The 20,307-nt window shown below is 39.1% G+C and overlaps 2 protein-coding genes across 2 annotated transcripts; both read left to right on the top strand.

Annotated features, from left to right (window-relative positions):
• Window positions 1-161: 161 nt before the first annotated feature.
• LOC144193378 (26S proteasome regulatory subunit 4) lies at window positions 162-4,375 on the top strand. The gene is made up of 11 exons (XM_077712233.1): window positions 162-269; window positions 742-795; window positions 1,017-1,113; window positions 1,478-1,602; window positions 1,724-1,909; window positions 1,977-2,105; window positions 2,194-2,290; window positions 3,142-3,331; window positions 3,407-3,558; window positions 3,672-3,826; window positions 4,058-4,375. Exons 1-11 carry the CDS (start codon window positions 267-269, stop codon window positions 4,190-4,192), a joined length of 1,323 nt encoding a protein of 440 aa, XP_077568359.1. The 5' UTR covers window positions 162-266; the 3' UTR covers window positions 4,193-4,375.
• A 2,042-nt stretch (window positions 4,376-6,417) lies between these two features.
• LOC144193379 (calmodulin-1) lies at window positions 6,418-18,786 on the top strand. The gene is made up of 6 exons (XM_077712234.1): window positions 6,418-6,554; window positions 11,597-11,627; window positions 12,313-12,456; window positions 16,561-16,667; window positions 16,757-16,892; window positions 17,709-18,786. The coding sequence occupies exons 1-6, from the start codon at window positions 6,552-6,554 to the stop codon at window positions 17,735-17,737; spliced, it is 450 nt and encodes a 149-aa protein (XP_077568360.1). The 5' UTR covers window positions 6,418-6,551; the 3' UTR covers window positions 17,738-18,786.
• Window positions 18,787-20,307: the final 1,521 nt, after the last annotated feature.

Raw genomic sequence — 20,307 nt, 5'->3', positions numbered from 1 at the left:
AAAATTTAGAAACATGTCTGTGCAGATACTGCATTGTATGATTGTACTGTACGTTTTAAGGCATTGTATACCTATAAAACAACACGTATTAAACACTAATAATTGGGGGAATGCGAACTAGAAACGAGGTAAAACGTGACTGTTACTTTACTTCGGCTAAAGAGGGCGCTAGTGATCCGTTGCATGATTTGAAGGGCGACTCAAAAAGCAGATGAAGTTAGCGGCCGGCGGTGTTTGTTGACGTCACCACAAAGCGACGAGAAACAATGGTAAGTGAGCAAGCAATTTTCTTTGCGTCTAGTAAGCGTTATCATACTGTAACGCGTATTACTCTATGTCTTGTAAACACATCAATATACACACTTGTATTTAATACACTGTTTCCACTGAATTAATTGAATTTGTAATTTTCTCGAAAATCCCCTCATTAAATGACTACTTCTGACGTTAGCAATTGGCTAATAGCGTTAGCTTTTGCTTTGCTGTCATCTCTCCTCAGTGATGCCGAGTCTCTTAAGATGACAAAAAAATAATACTCCATAAAAAATGATTGATAATCTTTATGGGTGGCGCTCTTTATAGCGATATTTTCTTCTGCGTTGCACACGTCTATTTTCAATAACACCGCTGTATGTGGGCCATGCGAGCGAAAGTCAAAACTGTCCACCGATCAAATAAAAGTATCTAAAGTACCTATACACACCTTTGACACTTTACCTAATAAATGTTTGATTATTCCAGGGTCAAAGCCAGAGTGGCGGTCACGGTCCGGGTGGAGGCAAAAAGGATGATAAGGTAAGATTCCACAGCACGATTTAGCTCATGCTAACCTGTTTCTTCCATTGGATGACATAAAGATTCACATAGGCAGTGTTGATGTTATTATTTTCATGTTTTTATCAAATAGTAGCTACCTGACAGGCTGATGTGAATATTGAATCTATAGTTCTAAAAACATGACTTCATTTTTTTCTATAATTTCAAAAGTTTTGAGAAATGTTTCCATTTTTTTCCAGGATAAGAAAAAGAAATATGAACCCCCAATACCCACCAGAGTTGGAAAGAAAAAGAAGAAGACAAAAGGGCCAGATGCTGCCAGTAAATTACCATTAGGTAAGCAAATAAAACCATCACATTGTGATGAATTTGTGAATCAGGGTAAATTAAGATGACCTAAAATTAGACTAGGTAATTACTTTACCATTGCTAAACCTTTGTGAGTCTGCATTCCTTTTTGGCAAATTCAACTTTTTTTTTTTCAATAAAAATACCATTTTCATTTGAAACTAATTGTCAATCATGTGTAGTATATAGTAACAAAGGAAACATCATTCACCCTGAGCACCTGTTAAAAACCTGGAATGAAAGTCAATATTAACTAGAGAAACCAAGTTAAAAAATAAAATGAAAAAACATTATTATGCTGTCATGAAACAGAGGTAAACTAAATTCCGTCTATTGATTTTTTTTTTTAAAGTTACCCCTCACACTCAGTGCCGTCTGAAGCTGTTGAAACAAGAACGGATTAAGGACTACCTTCTAATGGAGGAAGAGTTCATCAGAAACCAGGAACAAATGAAACCCCTGGAAGAAAAACAGGAGGTCGGTCATTCATGTGGATGTATTGGAAAAAAAGACATGGGAATTGGCTGATTAGATGTGTTTATACTTCTAAATCTACACTCTTAGTCTGAAGCATTAAATATTTTTCTTTGCATAACAGGAGGAAAGGTCCAAAGTAGATGACCTGCGAGGGACCCCCATGTCCGTGGGCACTCTGGAAGAGATCATTGATGACAACCATGCTATTGTATCCACTTCAGTTGGATCAGAACATTATGTCAGCATCTTGTCCTTTGTGGATAAAGATCTTCTGGAGCCAGGCTGCTCAGTCCTGCTCAATCATAAGGTATTGTTTGGTCATTCTCCAGCATTTATTATCATCATACTTTTTGTAACTTTTATTTATCCTTCAGGTTCATGCTGTGATTGGAGTGCTAATGGATGACACTGATCCCTTGGTGACTGTGATGAAAGTGGAAAAGGCCCCTCAAGAAACCTATGCAGACATTGGGGGTCTGGACAATCAGATCCAGGAGATAAAGGTATGAAGTCATATCAGTTAAATACAAATACTTAAGCTTTTGTGTATATTGACCCCATTAATTATGTGGTTATCACATAATCTTGCAGGAGTCAGTGGAGCTGCCTCTTACACATCCAGAGTATTATGAGGAAATGGGCATCAAGCCCCCCAAAGGTGTAATCCTCTATGGCCCACCTGGCACAGGTGAGTACGAGATAAATCTCAAACTATTTTAGGGAAGGAACACTTGCGGTGATTACTGAAAAAGGCCACAAGATGGTGCCAAACTCCTTTCGCAAAGAAAAAAAGTTTTTATCGGGGTTTTAGTGCCATCTTGTGGCTTCTTTCTGCATAGTAACTCGATGGGCTAGAAGACATTTCTGGCATTAGTTAGTATAGCTTGTTAGCAAGCAGGTATTGAGTGTCTTCACTGCATGAAGATGCAAATAAGTATATTTCACAAAATAATCTGTAATCTATTGTATTTTAGCAGGTAATGTTACAGGGTATTAAATGATATTATTTGAACTCTGGCTTGTAGCATAATTAAATATAGTTTGTGGAGCTTTAAATGCTCAATTTTATTGGCTATTTGCTGCACAGTTTATTCCCTAACCCTAGTAAATTGCATGTTAATGCACAAGTCTATTTCCCAGGAGTCAATTTACATATTAAGTCGCTTAGCAGGTTACACTTTTAATACACCTTAATTATTATGTCCCAAAGGCTTTGTTGAAACTCAATTTTAACAGTTTCACTACGTGTGTTACCCAACTTGCTGAAAATAGTGACAGCCTTATTCTGCATTTAAAGAGTGCAATGTTTAAACCTGGACTGTTGTATGAGCTTTTAAACTAGGAAATTAAACTACTGTAAAAAGTAAAGATTGCTTTAAGAAATACTACACACCACCACTACTTTAGTATAATCACTCTTAAATTTACTGTAAATAAAAATCCAAAATATATTGCACTTTTGGATGGAAATATAATGCATCCATAGATTATTCTGATCTTTTATTGTTCTATTTCTACCATGTCATCTGTGCTCAACAGGTAAAACACTGCTAGCAAAGGCTGTAGCCAATCAAACATCTGCCACCTTCCTGCGTGTGGTGGGCTCCGAGCTCATCCAGAAGTACTTGGGAGATGGGCCCAAGCTGGTACGAGAGCTCTTTAGGGTGGCAGAGGAGCACGCGCCCTCCATTGTCTTCATAGATGAAATTGATGCCATCGGGACAAAGAGGTGCAAAGATGGTCATTTTGCAATTTCCAGTCACAACAGAATGGCCATTATCTAACATGTCCATGTGTCGTGCAGGTATGACTCCAATTCTGGTGGTGAAAGGGAAATTCAAAGAACCATGTTGGAGTTACTCAACCAGCTGGACGGCTTCGATTCGCGGGGAGACGTCAAAGTTATCATGGCCACCAATCGGATAGAAACTTTGGATCCAGCCCTTATTAGGCCTGGTATGTATGCCTCTGTGTAAATTCCTATTTTTCTTTTTTTTAATGATCTTTCATTTAATTGGATACTTGTTATTTATCAGTGCTTCATACCTTTTTGCATATGACCTTCTCAGGGAGAATTGACCGAAAGATTGAGTTCCCCCTGCCTGACGAGAAGACCAAAAGAAGGATTTTCCAGATTCACACAAGCCGCATGACAGTTGCTGACGACGTCACCCTCGATGACCTTATTCTGGCAAAAGATGATCTTTCGGGAGCAGACATTAAGGTTAGCTCAACGTAGACACACTATTTTTTTTGTAGTATCCCCAGAGCAATTTTGTCAACCGCACTCACACCTTCTAAGAAAATTAAAATGACATTTGGATATTTCGTTGCCCGGTAACCCAGTAAACTAAATTATCAATCCAAAGTCAACTAACGTGTTTCCACTACTCTTGATTCCCATATTCATAAAAAAAAGGCTTCGCAAACTTAAAAATTTGCTTTTGTGCTACAGGCCATCTGCACAGAGGCAGGCCTCATGGCACTGCGAGAGCGCCGCATGAAAGTCACCAATGAGGATTTCAAGAAATCCAAGGAGAACGTATTGTACAAGAAGCAAGAAGGCACACCAGAGGGGCTTTACCTCTAGTCTCTCAACTTTTCAGTGTTCCCTTACCCCACCTTTATACATCACCGTTCAAAAGAGTGGAGGCATCAGTTGTTTGTCGCCCCAAAATGCATTTTGTTATATTTTGTGCATGTTCTGTCCGCATTGTCTCCCTCTATCTAGGTTCTTTCTTTCAGATCTGAATACAAGAAGAATATCTCCAAACTCATTTGATTTTATTAGAATTAGAATTCAAAAATTCTAGTACTTTATACACTTTACCCCAGTGTTTCCCAACCTCTTTTGAGCAGCAGCACAGTTTTTGCATTAGTTTTCTTTTAAAACTATGTTGCCTATATTAAGAATAGTCATGCTTATCAAAGTTTTATCAGCAGGAATTCCATCATTATATTCATATTAATTTTGCTCTCTGAAATTTACTTTGTATGACTTCTTCCAATTTCCCGAGGCATAGTGGTTGAGAAACACTGGTCTAACTGTAAAGGACTCGGAAACCCCCTGCAGACAATATTTCAAGAGGAAAACTGTCAATGAAATACTTCCTGCTTCCACAACACAATCAAATAACCAAATTTTGTGTTAACATTGCTGTGTAAAATGGGGGAGAAGTCTAATTATAAATTTGGATGCGTGGTTAGTAAATATCTGATATCACAAATCTGCTGTTGGATTATAATCAGCAGTTAAATGATTACAGGACAGGTCTGTAAGTACAGCTAAACTAACATTTGACACAAAATGCAATAGAACAGCAACTGACTTCATTACTCTTGATGTGGAGTCATACATACATATATTATATTCATTAGTTATTCATCTGGCCAACATGCACCCTTCCCATCGTTGTCAACAGTCTGAATAAACTTGGACAAAAAATATTGGGAAATATAGTGTGTAGTGAGACATTTCAGACCAAAATTTAGTAGACTTCAAGAGATTATACAGTTGCATTTTATTTAAATGAAAACATACATCCCAGGAATAATGATTGTATAATTCTCCTATATGGCCACTATGTGACGCCTTAGAGTCATTCCAAAGTCTGACAGACGTGACTTCAAGTCAATTGGGACGTTAGGAACTATATGTCAACACTGTTTTAACAACTACTGCACCACAGGAAATGAGTTATAGTTGTTTGTTTCCACATACACACGACATACGTAAAATGTAAAAAGTGGCTTGCTGGGCCCAAAGAGAGTTGTCAATTTTATTTAGGCCTGACACACTTGTGGCAGCCAATAGTAAATCTGCACTTTGCCATATCATTTTCTATGCACCAATGAAAAATAATTACGTTTTTATATCCCTTGTCATAATGTCAAGGGATTAGAAAATGAAGCGTTGGCAGACCGCTGCTAAACGGTACATTACTTTTCAACTTTTCTAAATTTATGTTTATTATATTCCCATCAAGCGCCTTTGCCTGGTGCAATGCAGGTCCCGTGTGACCAATCAGAAGGACCGACACATAGAGTATAATATTGCGGGTCTGAAGTAGCCAATCAGAAGCGACTTCACAATGCCGGGTACCGCAAATTCTCCAGCTTCAGCCATAGCACTTCTTACACCAGCGAGATCCCTACGCGGAAGAAAAATAGTGCTTTAGCTGGGTCACTAGTATTTCAATTATTAAGCAGACAGTACATCTTAAGCTAAGATATTGTCTGCCTTGTTTGAAAGATTGTTTTAATAACAATTCATGAAATTATCTACTATCATTTAATGAAGTATGTATTTCATGAGCTTTTTTTGCATACAATATTGTTCATTTGAGTGTTTTGTTTCGGTAGAGAAATAATTGGCTTTCTGTGAGCAAACAAACGATGTTTTTTTCTTGAATTTTGGAAACAAAATGTTAAGTTTTGTTGAAATCAACTCAAGTTTTGTATTCCTTCATATCGTGTATTTTGCAATGAAGTACCATAACTTATTTTTGAACTTTTGCATCTTAAAACAAAATTAGTAATATATCTAATACGTATCCACAAGTTTTGATCACTATTGCTCTCTTTTGCCAGCAGGTTGTCAAACTATGACTGGAGTAAAAATATGCTTATTACTTTATGAAAACGAGTTTGCTTTCACCACATAATACATCCCTAGCATAATATATCTAACGTCTACACATTGATAGTTGGTCAAAGAAATAAGAATTTGCATCAAATATTACACGAAGCATCACTTTGAATAAACGGCATAGATGTGAAAGCAGGAAGTGAGTGATCAGTGCGCGTGTTGGCGGAGGGATACACAGTGCAATCCCCCCCTTTCCGCCGCGGCAATATACACGCGTTCACCCGCCAGTGGAGCTCCATCTAAGGGACGAGCACATTCCTGGTCTGCCTCCACACACCGACAAGCACACAATCCATCCGACATGGTATGTAATGTCATTCATTTTTTTCTTTACATTAGCCAATTGCATTTAATGGGATCTGATAACCAGCTTCAACTACATATATTGTAAAACAACCGATTTCATTCATTTGATCCTTATGTTTCACTCATGCGCTGTCATGTATGCGGAGAGGCGGAAAACGCCTGCTAAAACGCTATTGTGTACGCCCAGTTGATTTAATGATCACATTTATGGATATTTCCAATAATGATCTGGTTCCTTGATTTTTGTAAATCGATCGAAGCTATAAATTTTGAAGCGCATTTCTTCTCAACTGCGCAATTTTAAGGGGCCATACCGCTAACTGGGAGACGCTTCCCCCCTCTGCGCGTTGTATATTAATCAGATCACTGATTAGATGAAGATATTAAATCGAATTCAAAACAGAGTTATTACGATTTCATTGTGTAGATATAGATCCACGAGTCTCATACTCCAAACCGTTTGAGAAGCGCAGGCGTGTAGGGACGCCTACATTGCCGCTATTCGAGGCACACGCTGACATTTTTCCTCTTTTAGGACATGTAGGAAGTGTTGGAGATGGCCTTTTTTATACAGTGTAACTTTGCCCAATGAGTCTTTTTCTCCTCGGGGCCTAGCTGTGCCATGCCATACCAGGCCATGATGGGGAGATGACACTAGTGTCATTAATGGTGAAATAATATGCAGTTATGGTGTAACCGCATTTCAGCCGGTTAGGATCTTCATTGAAGAATATTTTATGTTATATCTGCTAGTCGTTTTAATGTGCCTTTTTTTCCTTTCAAAGATGCTATTTAATACCTCTTTTGCTTTGAATGTCCATATATAGCTTGTCTGTCAATTTGCTGTGACGAGTACTCATTTGTGAGTACAGTATTTGACAGCAGTGCTATTTAATTTTGTAAAAGTATTCAACATTGTTCTTCTCAGGCCCTTTTTGGTGACTTTTGCATAAATCAACCAATCAAAGACACAGTTTGGAATCATGGCATATGTTGATGCAAAGAAATATTAAGAGCTGTTAATTGCAAATGTATTATAATGGTACCTTATTCCTATTGATCAGGGTTAATCGTTCAACTCATTGTCTGTTAATGAGGGGGACCGGTTAACCAGAGTTGGTTAAAACATTGAGCATTTTTGTAACAATCTCAAATTAATACTTACCAAACTGAAAATTAAAAAAACAGGTCACCACCACTCTTCAAATTACATGAACGTTTTTCATAAACCAACTCATTGATACACATTCAATTCATCTGAACTGGGAGGGTCTGGTCGTTCCAGTCCAAATGGCTTTGGGCGTCTACAGTCGCCACTGGTGCTGAAATATGATTTTTGAATGCCAGCCACCCCAGTTCAAATGCATTTTATGTATGATATAGTCAATAGCAGTGAAGGAGAACAACTTAAGAGGTTCTCCTGTGGAGATAAGTCGTATTTCAGTTATTGGCTCTGGTGCAGCTTCATGTTGCAATGCAGCACAGTAAACTGGCGTGTGGATTGTTATTGCCTGCTTCCCCTGAAAACTTTAAGCCCCTTGTCTGCATTAGTACGCCCACTGGAGTGTAAACAGCCCCCCACTGCGGTGCAAGTATTGACCACACTGAAGCATGATCTCATTTCTGCTTTGCTCTTGTTTCCCGACGCATGTTTTGTAACTTGAACGACATCTGATACACCATGGTGAATAATTTACACACTTAGTGGCTAACACCTTGCCATGTCCCGTGTAAGTTGTTGTGTGTGAGTAGTGCGGAGGAGTACCCGGCCACCTACGGCCTCTGTGACCATATGGTGGACCATCCTTGTCCGCAGGGTGTAGGAAAGCTGGTGTTGTTTACTTCCATCCCATCTATTCCCCCTCCTCTCCCCATAGATTCAGTCGGGAAGGCTTCACTGTCTTTTGTTGAGCCCATAGCTTCCTTACAAAGAGCATGTGTGTGGGTCACGCTGACAGTGTTTGGAGCTGGTGTCAGAATGAATGGAGTGTGTGTATGTGTGTGTTACACCCATCTGCCAGAGTGACAGCTAGTTTGGCACCTTTCACTTGGTGAATAATCACTTGACAACAGGGACATGTTAGCGTTGTTAAAAGATTCATTTATACCATTTGACCTAACCACGTGAAGCCTGTACGATCATATGAGAGCGCAAGTGTGAAACATGAGTGACTCCTCTGGCCCAGTGAACTACCTCTAGCCTGCTGCAGTGCTGTGGGGCTGGCTGCTCGGGCAACGGTGGGTGTGGCTGACCCACTCGTGCCAGCCAAACCGCCCCAATGCCCCCCCACCCCAACCATTCAGTTACCAAGCATACAAACTGCAGTCGGCGGACTGTGAATCACAGGGAGTTTCCTCCGGGCAGCAAGTGGAGGGGAAAAAAGAAGCGGAAATAAGCAAAAGAGGAGGGATTTCTGTGAGCTGTGGACTAGTCAGAGGGAAAATGCGAATCAAAAGGGATGGGCTGGTCATGGGCCTGGTGGCTGCAGCACTTTTGAAGACCTGACAGCTTGGACAGAATCCAAGGGAGGAGATCATAGCAGTGACTCACACTCAGTCCACTCGTCCACTCAGAGAGGCACAGCAGTTGCGGCAATATTGGAGGGTAACCAGCAGGGGAATCATACTGGAAAATGCCTCGAATGTGGTTAAACTTTCATTACACATTATATAGTTAAAATAGCCACTAGACACCAAGAAACATATTGCTGCATCAGAAAATGGTTCACACGCATCCTATGTTCTCAGTGCAATATACAGTAGTAGTAGTAGTAGTAGTAGTAGTAGTAGTAGTAGTAGTAGTAGTAGTAGTAGTAGTAGTAGTAGTAGTAGTAGTAGTTGAAGGTATAGACCAGGGGTGGCAAACAAGTTGGAAACAAAGAGCCAAAATGTTCAACTGTGAGAGTCAAAGATCCACACCCATGATATGGACTGAACATTTTAAGTCAGGTGTATTTAATGTTGTTGCAGAGAAACTCACCTACTAGATAAACTATGTTTGTCCCCATCTTCATAGACTTTCACATCTCCAGTTAACGGTGAGTACATAATTGCCTGCATCTTGCTTGGGTGATAGTTATTGTTAATGGATAAGTATTTTCCATAAATATTATGGCCTCAAGCCTCTCCATTAGTCTTTTATCATTTTTTTTCCTATTATTGTTAACTTGACAATTTAGAGTTGGATTAAAGATTATTTTTACAATTGTTTTGACTTCACAATTTAAAAATGAATGGATGTAACAGAGCATCAGTTTTTTTTCTGTATCAAGGACAACTACTATAATCCTGTGAGAATATAAGTGGGTGGGGGGGGTTTCGACTCGGCAAAAATGGTAAAACAATGAACGGGAGTCAAGCTCGGTGACATCAGTCAATGCGTTTGCGTCTCGGCATTTCCTTTTTTGTCACAGAATAGAGTCAGGAAGGAAGCAGAAAGGGAAGCACTGTTTGCAAGAGGTTATTGAATCATGTCTGCTAATCTTATGAATGCCTCTGAGGGTATTCATATCCTTGACTGCTCCATCGATTCGACTGCTGTTTGCGCATCAAATCGGGAGGAAAGGCATTTTGTTTTGCATATCGCGTAGTTATAAGGCCAACTGGGCATTGCATAAATGCTGAGTCAGACACAAATCTATTAGTCTTGTTGTGCACACAAATCTATTAGTCTTGTTATGCTACCAATTGTTTTAATGGTATTTTGGCATTGCAGCCATTACTCTGGATTCAAACAAATTGTCACTAATTGCAGAGAGATCTGTTTATCGTTCATTTTTTCAATCAGCGATGGTCTATGTCAGAATAAATATATATTTTTGTGATGTCATGCTATTGATGGGAATAAGGATGACCCTCACTTAGCCTTTTTTTGTCATTCTTATTGACAATCATTTTAATGAGAGTTGACTTTTGGCAAAAAATAATCCTGTTAACTTGTTGTTCAACATTAGACAGAAAACTAGTAGTTGAGAGTGGAAAAACCACAGTGCCTCTGCTGGGTCCAACTAGCCAGTGCAACATGTTTTTCATCAACTGCTGCACTTTAATAGTTTTCATGTCTGCCAATATATTACACTGCAACCATTCTCTATTTTGTTCATTTACTTGCTCGAAAAATAGCTCCAAACATTGATTGTTTTTCCCCACATCTCTGGGATTTACTGATGACCTTAATGTGCATCTGTATCTGGAACTAATTTGCAGGTACACACATTTAAGGCGACCAAACCTCTATGGGAATTGGCTTGGAGGCAGAACTGGTAACTGTGACTAATTCACTGGAGTCATGGGAATGGAAAGTTTTGGTGTCAAGGAAGATTGCCATTCACCGGGTGTGTGTGCACGTGCGCACATCTGTGGTACTTCATAATTGTCTGTGATCCTTTTTCGTTGGCAAACAATGTTTTTTTTTTTATTTCTAGTGTTATCAAACTAGCAGTAATAACCCCCCTGTTGATTTGTTATCAGAATCCATGATGATCCGTTTCTTAAACCCTCTCAAAGACTTCTTTTCCCGAAAACATTGTCTAGTTTAGGGCTCTAGTGAGCTTTTCCGAATCTGTGAACATGTCTCGAAGATTCACACTTAAGTAGTGTCATCTAAAAATGTGTGTGATTGCTTTCACAGCAATCAAACTGTGACCAGGAAATGAGATGGACTCGTAAGTTTGTTAAGGTGTGATACAGACTAAATCAATTTAGGCCAGTTAGATTTAAAAAAAAAAAAGGGAGGGAAGGGAATAGCAAAGTTGCAACTTGGACTATATTGTGAATTATTGATAGAGCATTGGGAGCTTGTTAATTTATTGTAGTTTGGAAATCCGCATCCCCCATGAGTACTTTCTATTTTAGGCCCAGCTCAGGGCCGCAGAGCCCTGAACATAGTCTCCAGTGTTGAAACGTGTGTTGATCGGTGGGTAGGGATGATGTGGAATGTGATGACTGGTACATCTGGGAGTTTGGAAAATGTGCGTGCAGAGTGACTTGTTTGTTTGCCACCCCCGCTCACTCTTCTCTTTCTGTTTCCTCCTTAAACAGGCTGACCAACTAACAGAGGAGCAGATTGCAGGTATGAAGAGCTACATTTTTATTTTATTCAATGACGTTACGTAATTTGTTTTTATTTCCTCAGCATACATTAAAGAATGCATAATGAAGGGCTTTTCTCTTCCTAGGAAGAGGATGTTTTGCATAAAAGAATGGGATTTAATGTCATAAGAATTTTCAAGAGTTATACCAGTTAAGCCATAGATGAATTTTTTATATTGCTTATCCTCGCTAAGATTTTAGCAACCCCCACTGGAGTTTGTCCTTTCAGACTTTGGGCAAAGGGGTGCATTCCTAACTAGTACATCACTCCTGTTTTGTCTAGTATAAGGTTTGAAAAGAATAGAGGGAAAAAACAAATCTAAACATTCAAACTTGGGACAGGCCACTCAGAGCCTGGATTAAAACTCCCAACTTCAGAACCCAGACTGTGGCTTTCATTACATATTCATTTTACCATGTTGTCAGCTTAAACTGTTGTTATGAATACTGCATTGGGGTTTTTCCCCCGCCATCATGCATTTCTGGAAAATTATATTTTGCTAATGGGTTAAAGTGTTAAGTCTCAATAAAAGAAATCATCAAATATATATATATTTACTCACTTAACAACAGTTTACCGCTTATCCTACCTGTCTATCTTTAGAGATCCCTATTATGTTCTTATCATTGCCTAACATTGCCATCCATACTTGTGCCCTCAACAGAGTTCAAGGAGGCTTTCTCCTTATTCGACAAGGATGGCGACGGCACCATCACCACCAAAGAACTCGGAACTGTTATGAGGTCGCTGGGACAGAACCCCACGGAGGCCGAATTGCAAGACATGATCAATGAGGTGGACGCTGACGGTCAGTGAATGAGGATAGAATGTGTTATCGGTGATCCATGACTTTTTATTTCTAATTTAAATGTGTCTTATGGCTAGAATAAAGTGAGGATGTGTCACGAGGAAAATTAAGTTCATAGTATAGTAAGGCTTTTTTTCTTTAAAAAATGACATAGTATAGTTGGGCTTAAAAACGACATGGTATAGTAAGGTTTTTTTTCTTTAAAAAATGACATTATAGTTGGGCTTAAAAACGACATAGTATAGTAAGGCTTTTTTTCTTTAAAAAAATCAAAGTCGCCTTTGATTTCAAGTTATGACCGCACAAGGAGAGGAAATACCATTGAGAATTTAATTATGAGAAGAATTTTGAGGAAGGAAGTTTCCTAGGTAAACTTTTATTCATTTATTCATCACCGTCACATGAGTTGCTGTAGCCTATCCCAGCTGACTCTGTGCAATAAGTACTAGACAACGCCCTAAACTTGCTTGCCAATCAGCTGGAGGGCATGCAGAGAGACGGACGACCATTCGCACTTGGAATCATACTTCTTCCAAGCTAGGAGTGGCAGTAGATCTTTATTTGATATCATATTTTAATTCATGCTGCAAACTAGCGTGAACTGAACTACTCCGAAATATGATTAACAATGAAGTACACCTCAAATGTACTGCAGGTCAAGTCATAATAGTGATGTGCTTGTCACATGATTTTCACCCAGATTCTCGTGAGAACATTTTTGAGCCTAGCTAGCTGATCTACGTCGGCTTATAGGATTTCATAAATGCGACCACATTGATGAGAAGAAATCAATTGTGCAACAGGTTGGCTCCCAGCTAGCTATCCGAGCATCCTGTCATCGTCCTAGCTACCCACCCCCCACTCTTCCACATGCACCCAAGAGTGGCAAGCAAGCATTTCAAGCACACGCATCACCAACATCCTCTCGTTCTGCCTCTGCTTCCCTTGGCTGATACAATCTAGGTCAGACAGCAATGAAGCTAGTAATGGAAAATAAAGGTGGTTACATAAGGCTTCTCTTTTTGCATTGCACATGCAGTACCCGCATCAGTGGCCACGAGACGTAAGCTGGCCATTGAAAATCATCTTTGTTTACCAAACAAGTAGGCTTAAGCAGAGAGTTGAATTGAATGAAGAAGGCGGGAGTGCTTATTTTACAGAATAGTCCTTCGTTTTGGTGTAATTCATGGGGACAACAAGTTTCATATTAAACTATTGTGTTTGATGTCGCCCACAGACACACACACACACACACACCTCTGACGTACTCAACCTTTATGGCAACCGTATTTTAAACCTGACTCTAAAAATGGCGGTCTTTGAACATTTTGACATGAAAGCAGAGATTCGTCATGACGCGTCCTCAAAAAGACCTCATTAAAGGCTGGGGATGCAGGAGAAAAAAAACAATGAGCACACATTCAAGTACACAGAGAATCCTCAGCCTTCTATAGTTTGCGTCAGCACGCCTCTTATGTGTAATCACACCATCTCCCACTCGGTTCACTCCTTCCACTCTCCTCTCCTCTTAGCTTCTCCCTCATCTCCATCTCCAAACGCCTACGCCCCTCTCCCTCAACGCTCATTTTTACCTCTGCTTCCTTCCCACCATGATCTGTCGCTTTTCCTCCCAGTCTTCACACAAGCTCCTCGCATCCATCTCATGGCGATTGTGGTCCTTTTTTTCGAGATCGATTGCTCCAGGACCCGCCTCAATCCTCCCTCCTCTATTTTTCTTCTGTTCCCCCCCTTGGAACATTGCGAGTTATCTCGATGCTGCGGGGTCTCTTCTGTGTTAGATAACAGGTCTTTGGTTCGTTACCCTGGGCCACAAGATCACCATCTGCCCTATCACATTTCCGCATCCCTTTTTTGTTCTTCTATTCTCACACACACACACACACACGCGTGTAGATTTTCATCCGCTGTGCTCTTTATCTCAAGGCGTTCTCGGTCATTGTCTAATCTGCACAATCCCCCTCGCCCGTCTGTCCCACCCGAGGGCTAATCCCTCTGGGTGCTTTGCCCTCAGTGTTCCCGACCTTCAGCTGTAATTCCATCAGACCTTTTTTTTTTAATTGAGTTTTTAATCATACATTGTAACATGTAAAAATCAACCTCTCGACAGAATGTGACCCTTGTCATTCTTTTCCCTATCAAGTGTGTCTGATCCCTTTTGTAATTGTATCTCCACTTTAAGGATGTAAAAATTGATTTTGGTGCTCGTACGTACATGCAGGGCAATGAAAAACAAAATAGAGCATTGAACCTGTAGCCACCAGTCTAAACAAGTTTCCAAGCATTCCAACTTTTTTCTAAACCTTGTTGTTGGGGCTATATAGGCAATCAACCCACATCGAATCCTCTCCCATTATTGATTGAGGAATCACAATGAAATTTGGTACGGGACATTGTCAGCACATACATAATTTGATATCATATCAGAGTTAGTTCATTAAGCGGCATTTTATTTCTCCTTGAAATTTTGAAATAGCCCATAGAGGGCATGCACTTGAGCCTTCAGCCTGGAGTAGCACACTATCACTTATTTCAACACAGACCGGTTAGTTATTTGTTCAATTTTAAAAGCACACAGAAACAATATTTCATTAACAAGTTTACGTAACGCGTGTTCATTTAAGGCAGTTTTGTCAAGCTAACTTCTTCTTTGTCTTGAAGTACATACATAGTTTAACATCATGATTTACAACAGATGGTCATTATGAGCCTTTCATATTGCTTATATATCCATCTTAAATGAAATGATGGCTACTTTTGATATCAGGAGCCTGCTAAAAAAAAAAAAGCTTTTAATCTAAAATTGTTCAATTAGTTTTGAAAGGGATTTGTAACATAAAAATTATTACAATTAAACAATATTTTCAATGTGGATAAGCTCTTCTCATTTACAGTAGTGACCAATGACTAAACATGCTAAATAATGAATAGGCTGTCTTTGCTTAGCTTGTAAAATTCAGCCATTAATTTGCTACATTTTGCAAAAAAAAAAAAAGTGTCTTAGGCCTTGGGGGCTGTCCCCATTTATTTAAAGCAAAACACAATACAGAAAGACTAGTTCCCAAACAATCATAGATCAACAGAAGTCAACAAAACAACACTCTGAATTTATTATAATAAATAAATGGGACTTCAGTCTAAGTAGTTGAAACTCACCATTATGAATAATAGAACTTAAGTGTGAGTAATTAAGCTAAGAAGCCAAGGCCCTCTTGTCAACAAGTACAATCGCAAACGTTTCACACACAACGTATCATTTCCTCGTTCAGTTAAGAATTATAGTCCCTGTACTTTTATCCATCCCAGTTAATTCAACTCTGTTAATCAAGTTAACAATATTTCCTTGATAAAATGAGTTAATAATCTCTAATTTAAGAGAACTTAACATCCACTGAAAACCCATTAATCATGCCAACTGAACATTCTGCATACATATTTTTTTTAATAAGATTAAATTAGATTTGAAAATGCAATCACAGAATTAAGTCCACTTCTAAATTGTCGAAAGATCGGAAAAGCTTGTTTCAGAAATCCCCTGATTGAACGCATTCATTCTTTCTCCATTTTGTCATTCTTTCCCCCACGTCCCTGAGTATGTCTACCAAGGGACGAGTCCTTGATTTACACAGCTCTTCCAGCTGCGTACACTCCATCTACATTATGGATGAGTGGCTATGGGTCTCCCCCAACCAACCCCGCCACCCCTTCTCCTGGAATCCTGCTGCGCTCTGTTGTATGGAACATATGCGGCATCTTTGCGGGGCTTCCCCAAAAAGACACACAAAGTCTCTTTATTGCCAAAATTTCCCAACCAAAAACAGCTTTCAGTCTGCCGTACGTGCATTTAATAGAAAAAACAAATGTATGCAAGGGAATCAATGTCGGGTTTCTTCGAGTTGGGAGGAAACATTCATACAGAACATGAGAAGTCAGACAGAAAAATGGGGACGAGAACAATGAAATCAATGGCTTCATTTTGGTGCTTTTCATTAGCTAAATGCCGGCTGGGCTTGTTCATCTACTTAACTAAGTTGGCTTTTATGCAATTGCCATTTGGATTAAGCGAGGACTCCTTGATCATTCCAGGTAATGGAACCATCGACTTCCCAGAGTTTTTAACCATGATGGCAAGGAAAATGAAGGACACAGACAGCGAGGAGGAAATCCGCGAGGCTTTCCGAGTATTTGACAAGGTATGGTAAATGTATAACATTTTGATCAATTGGGGGATTGGATGTTGATTGAAATGTGGATTGCCATAAATAATAATGTCTTTGTGCAGGATGGAAACGGCTACATCAGTGCCGCGGAGCTTCGTCACGTCATGACAAACTTGGGCGAGAAGCTAACAGACGAGGAGGTGGATGAGATGATCAGAGAAGCAGACATTGACGGGGATGGCCAGGTCAACTACGAAGGTAAACACTCCTCATAATTAACTTTACATACATGTAATATGATTAAAAAATGGAGGGAATGTACTTAGTTGCCCATAACCAGTGTCTATTGCTTTTATTAATTCTATTCTTGATTAATATTTTATTCATTCATGAACATTTGTATTGATCACACCAACATTTTTATTATTAAAAGAATATTAATGATGTCACTCCTGTGCAAGCAACTAAATCAGGGTGTGCCCATTAGCAGGGATGGGCTCCAGACCCTCATGAAGATTAGCAGGATGGTAAATGAATGAAAGATATCATTGAGACCTGTTATTCATACTTGTGGTTATCACATTTTGAGTCAATTAGACCGAAAATAGTGCCTCAGCCTTTATCTAAAGAGTTAGTATTTGTATGGTAATTACTTATATGCCATAAACATAGAATAATATTAAAAAAATATATTGTCATTAATTGTAAGGGGTTGTAAGGCTCGTCTTTTTAATAAATGTGAGTTGGCAACACACATGCATGGTTATTGGATGCATAAAATGATAAGTTATTGCAAAAATAAATCAACAGTTGTTTTTTTCTCTGTCATTCACGAGACACTGCACTCATCTTTTGTTGATTATGTCCATTAAGGGAATTGCCCTACTTTTTGCCAAGCTCCAAAGAGCTGTTCATCCATGTAGTTCTCCCATGGTGTTTCCCTGCTGTCATATAATTTCATTTAAATGTTGCTTAAAATCAAAAATTGCAAAGATATAAATAAACCTTTTTTATCCACAACTCAGTCATTTAGATACCAGCAATTCAAAAGATTCTTTTCTTTTCTTTCTGCAGAATTTGTACAGATGATGACCGCCAAGTGAAGTTTGCCCACCCCCAATCTGTCCCTTCTTAGAAGAAAAAAAAAAGAGAAAAAAAATCTAATGTTTTACTTACCTCTTGGGGAAAAAAAAGTTCATTTATTCATACTGTTTCTGTATAGAAAATAATTGAATGTTGAATTACAAATATCCTTCTGTCCACGCAGGGAAATATTAAAAAAAAATATATACAAAAATATCTGCATGAAAAAGATGGTTAGTGATCCTTCCCCTCCCTTCCGTCCCTTCCTTCCTCCCTTCCCTCCTTCCTCTGGAAATCAATTTAGCATCAGTACTGAACAAATAATAACATCCACCCTGTAATGACTACTTTCAGACTAAAGCAAAGAAGTTGGTGTCCAGTTCCATTTGCTCGTGCTAAATGTGCGGCCTGGCCATCTCCTCTATATCTCTTTTTTTTTGTTCTTTGTGCATGCAAGCTTGAGACCAGAGCACATACAAACACCCCACCCTTCCCTAGAAACCCCCCTAACCCTCCTCCGGGCTTACCAGAGCGTGCTGATTCCACTATACGCTGTCCTCTTGATGGTTTGGTACAGTTTTTTTGTATTTGGAAAGGAACCCTGTAATGTTTTAGAGAGAATATTCCAGGTTCTGACTCAAAGTGGAATGGGACTTAATCGTATGCTAGTTAAAATATGTACCAAAAAAAAAACTAAAAACAAAAACGTTTTGGCATGATCTTTTTTTTTTATGTTATATGGACGACCATCTTTAGTAGTTGTGTGTCCTGCCCTTTTAAAGGAGGAGGGGGGGACTTCAAGAGTCTTACGGTGAGCTTTCTTTCTTAGATTTTGTTTTCATTATTTCGCTGAGATGGAGTGTCTGTCCTGTTTTCTTGCAAGAGAGAATCACTGGCCTTCACTTTTCTTTTTCTTCTGTTTCTCGACTCAGACGAGCGTGTGGTGCGCTGTGTTCACGTTTTGTGGTCCAGCAAACTGCCGTTCTTCATCTGAGTTCAGTTTACATTCATTCCAAGTTGTACATGCTATAGTTTTTTTTTTTTTTTCAAATAAAAACCATGAACTTTATTAATGCCTTTTGTCATTCTTTTTTGTTTAATCTTTTATTTCTATGCTTGGTTGCAAATATAGACAAAGTAATCTGTATTTTTGTCCGCTAATGAGACTGATGTGTCAATAATAAACGATTGTAAGCATCTGCACGTGCATTGTCATTGGGGTGGGGCCATTTGTGCGCCATGCTGTACTGTGCAGCTAAGTGGAGACACACACTTAACTATGACGCCTCCACTCCTGCGAGAACTGGGCGGTTGCTAGGAAACAGGAATATGGTGTAACTGGGATGTCAGGCTTTTTTTAAAGGGTGGTGGGAGTTGGCTTTCACCAATGACTATGTTGGCTCGGCCTAGTAAAACCATCATAATGTGCAAGCATTTATGACGGGTGGGTTTTATCTTTACCACCCTCATGCTGCAACATCTAGTCAAAAACACTCAATGCTGCTCTGCTATATTTGGACTACACTTGACCATGTTTGGGAGGTCGCTCTCCTCCCACATTTAGTCTCATAACCATAGCCACTATTTATAGTACAACCTTCTACCTTGGCTAATGTATGACAGATAATCTTGATTCACAATCCTCTGACAACTGATTTAAGAGAAAATAAAGGAAAATTAGTATGGAGTGGAAATGAAATTCCATTAAATGACTCCCTTCTTTGTCATAAAAAGAGCGTACTAACCAGATGGCTGTCTGAAATGTTTAAAAGGGTGTTTTTAGAGGTCTGGCTGAAAATATAATCACCTAAGGTGTGTCTAATCTTGTAGACTGAATTCCAACATTATCTTTATCACTGCATTTATGCTTTAGTCAAGTACAAAAGTCAACTGAAACAGATGGCACATGTGAATCACCTTGTCACATGGGGGTAAGTGGGCTAACCAATCATACTTAAGGGGTGGGCTTTGAAGCAAAGATGGAGGAAAAGGACACCTGAGTACCCTGGCGGGTTAAATTAAGAACATAAATATTTCAAGTGTAAATGAAGCAGTGCCTTGTGGGGGCCGTAACATGAGAAGGATTGACCGAGTCAAGATATATCATGTGGCATGTCCAACCAACCACGCCCACTTTGGAAAGAATTAACACACTGACAAGACATCATAAAAAATGCCCAGTATATTTGAAGCGGGAGTTTTATCTCCATATGCTTGACATTGCAGATAGCACTATAATGAAAAATTATTTCCACCAATCTCTAAACTTTGACCTCTATAATGTGCCAACACATGACGCTCAGATGCAAATAAGTACACACCCATCGCTTTTTCTTTTACAAGGGTGGGCAAAAGGTCAATTCGTGGACCAAAAATGGCCACCAACCTCTCTGAAACTGAAATTTACTTCTTGAGTTGTGTTAAATTATTTGGTGAAAAAAAAAAAAAAATTTTTTTTTTGCAAACGAGACAAATTTATTTATATATCTATTTATATATATAAATAAATTTGTCTCATTTACAAATGAAATCCTTACTTTTTGAATCAATACAAAATTAGAGTGAATTCATCTCTTTCAGCATCCCCAGT

Source organism: Stigmatopora nigra, chromosome 2 (assembly GCF_051989575.1).
Source record: "Stigmatopora nigra isolate UIUO_SnigA chromosome 2, RoL_Snig_1.1, whole genome shotgun sequence".
Taxonomy (NCBI): domain Eukaryota; kingdom Metazoa; phylum Chordata; class Actinopteri; order Syngnathiformes; family Syngnathidae; genus Stigmatopora; species Stigmatopora nigra.
The sequence above is the reverse complement of the archived record's forward strand: the minus strand, read 5'-3'. Positions and strand labels throughout refer to the sequence as shown.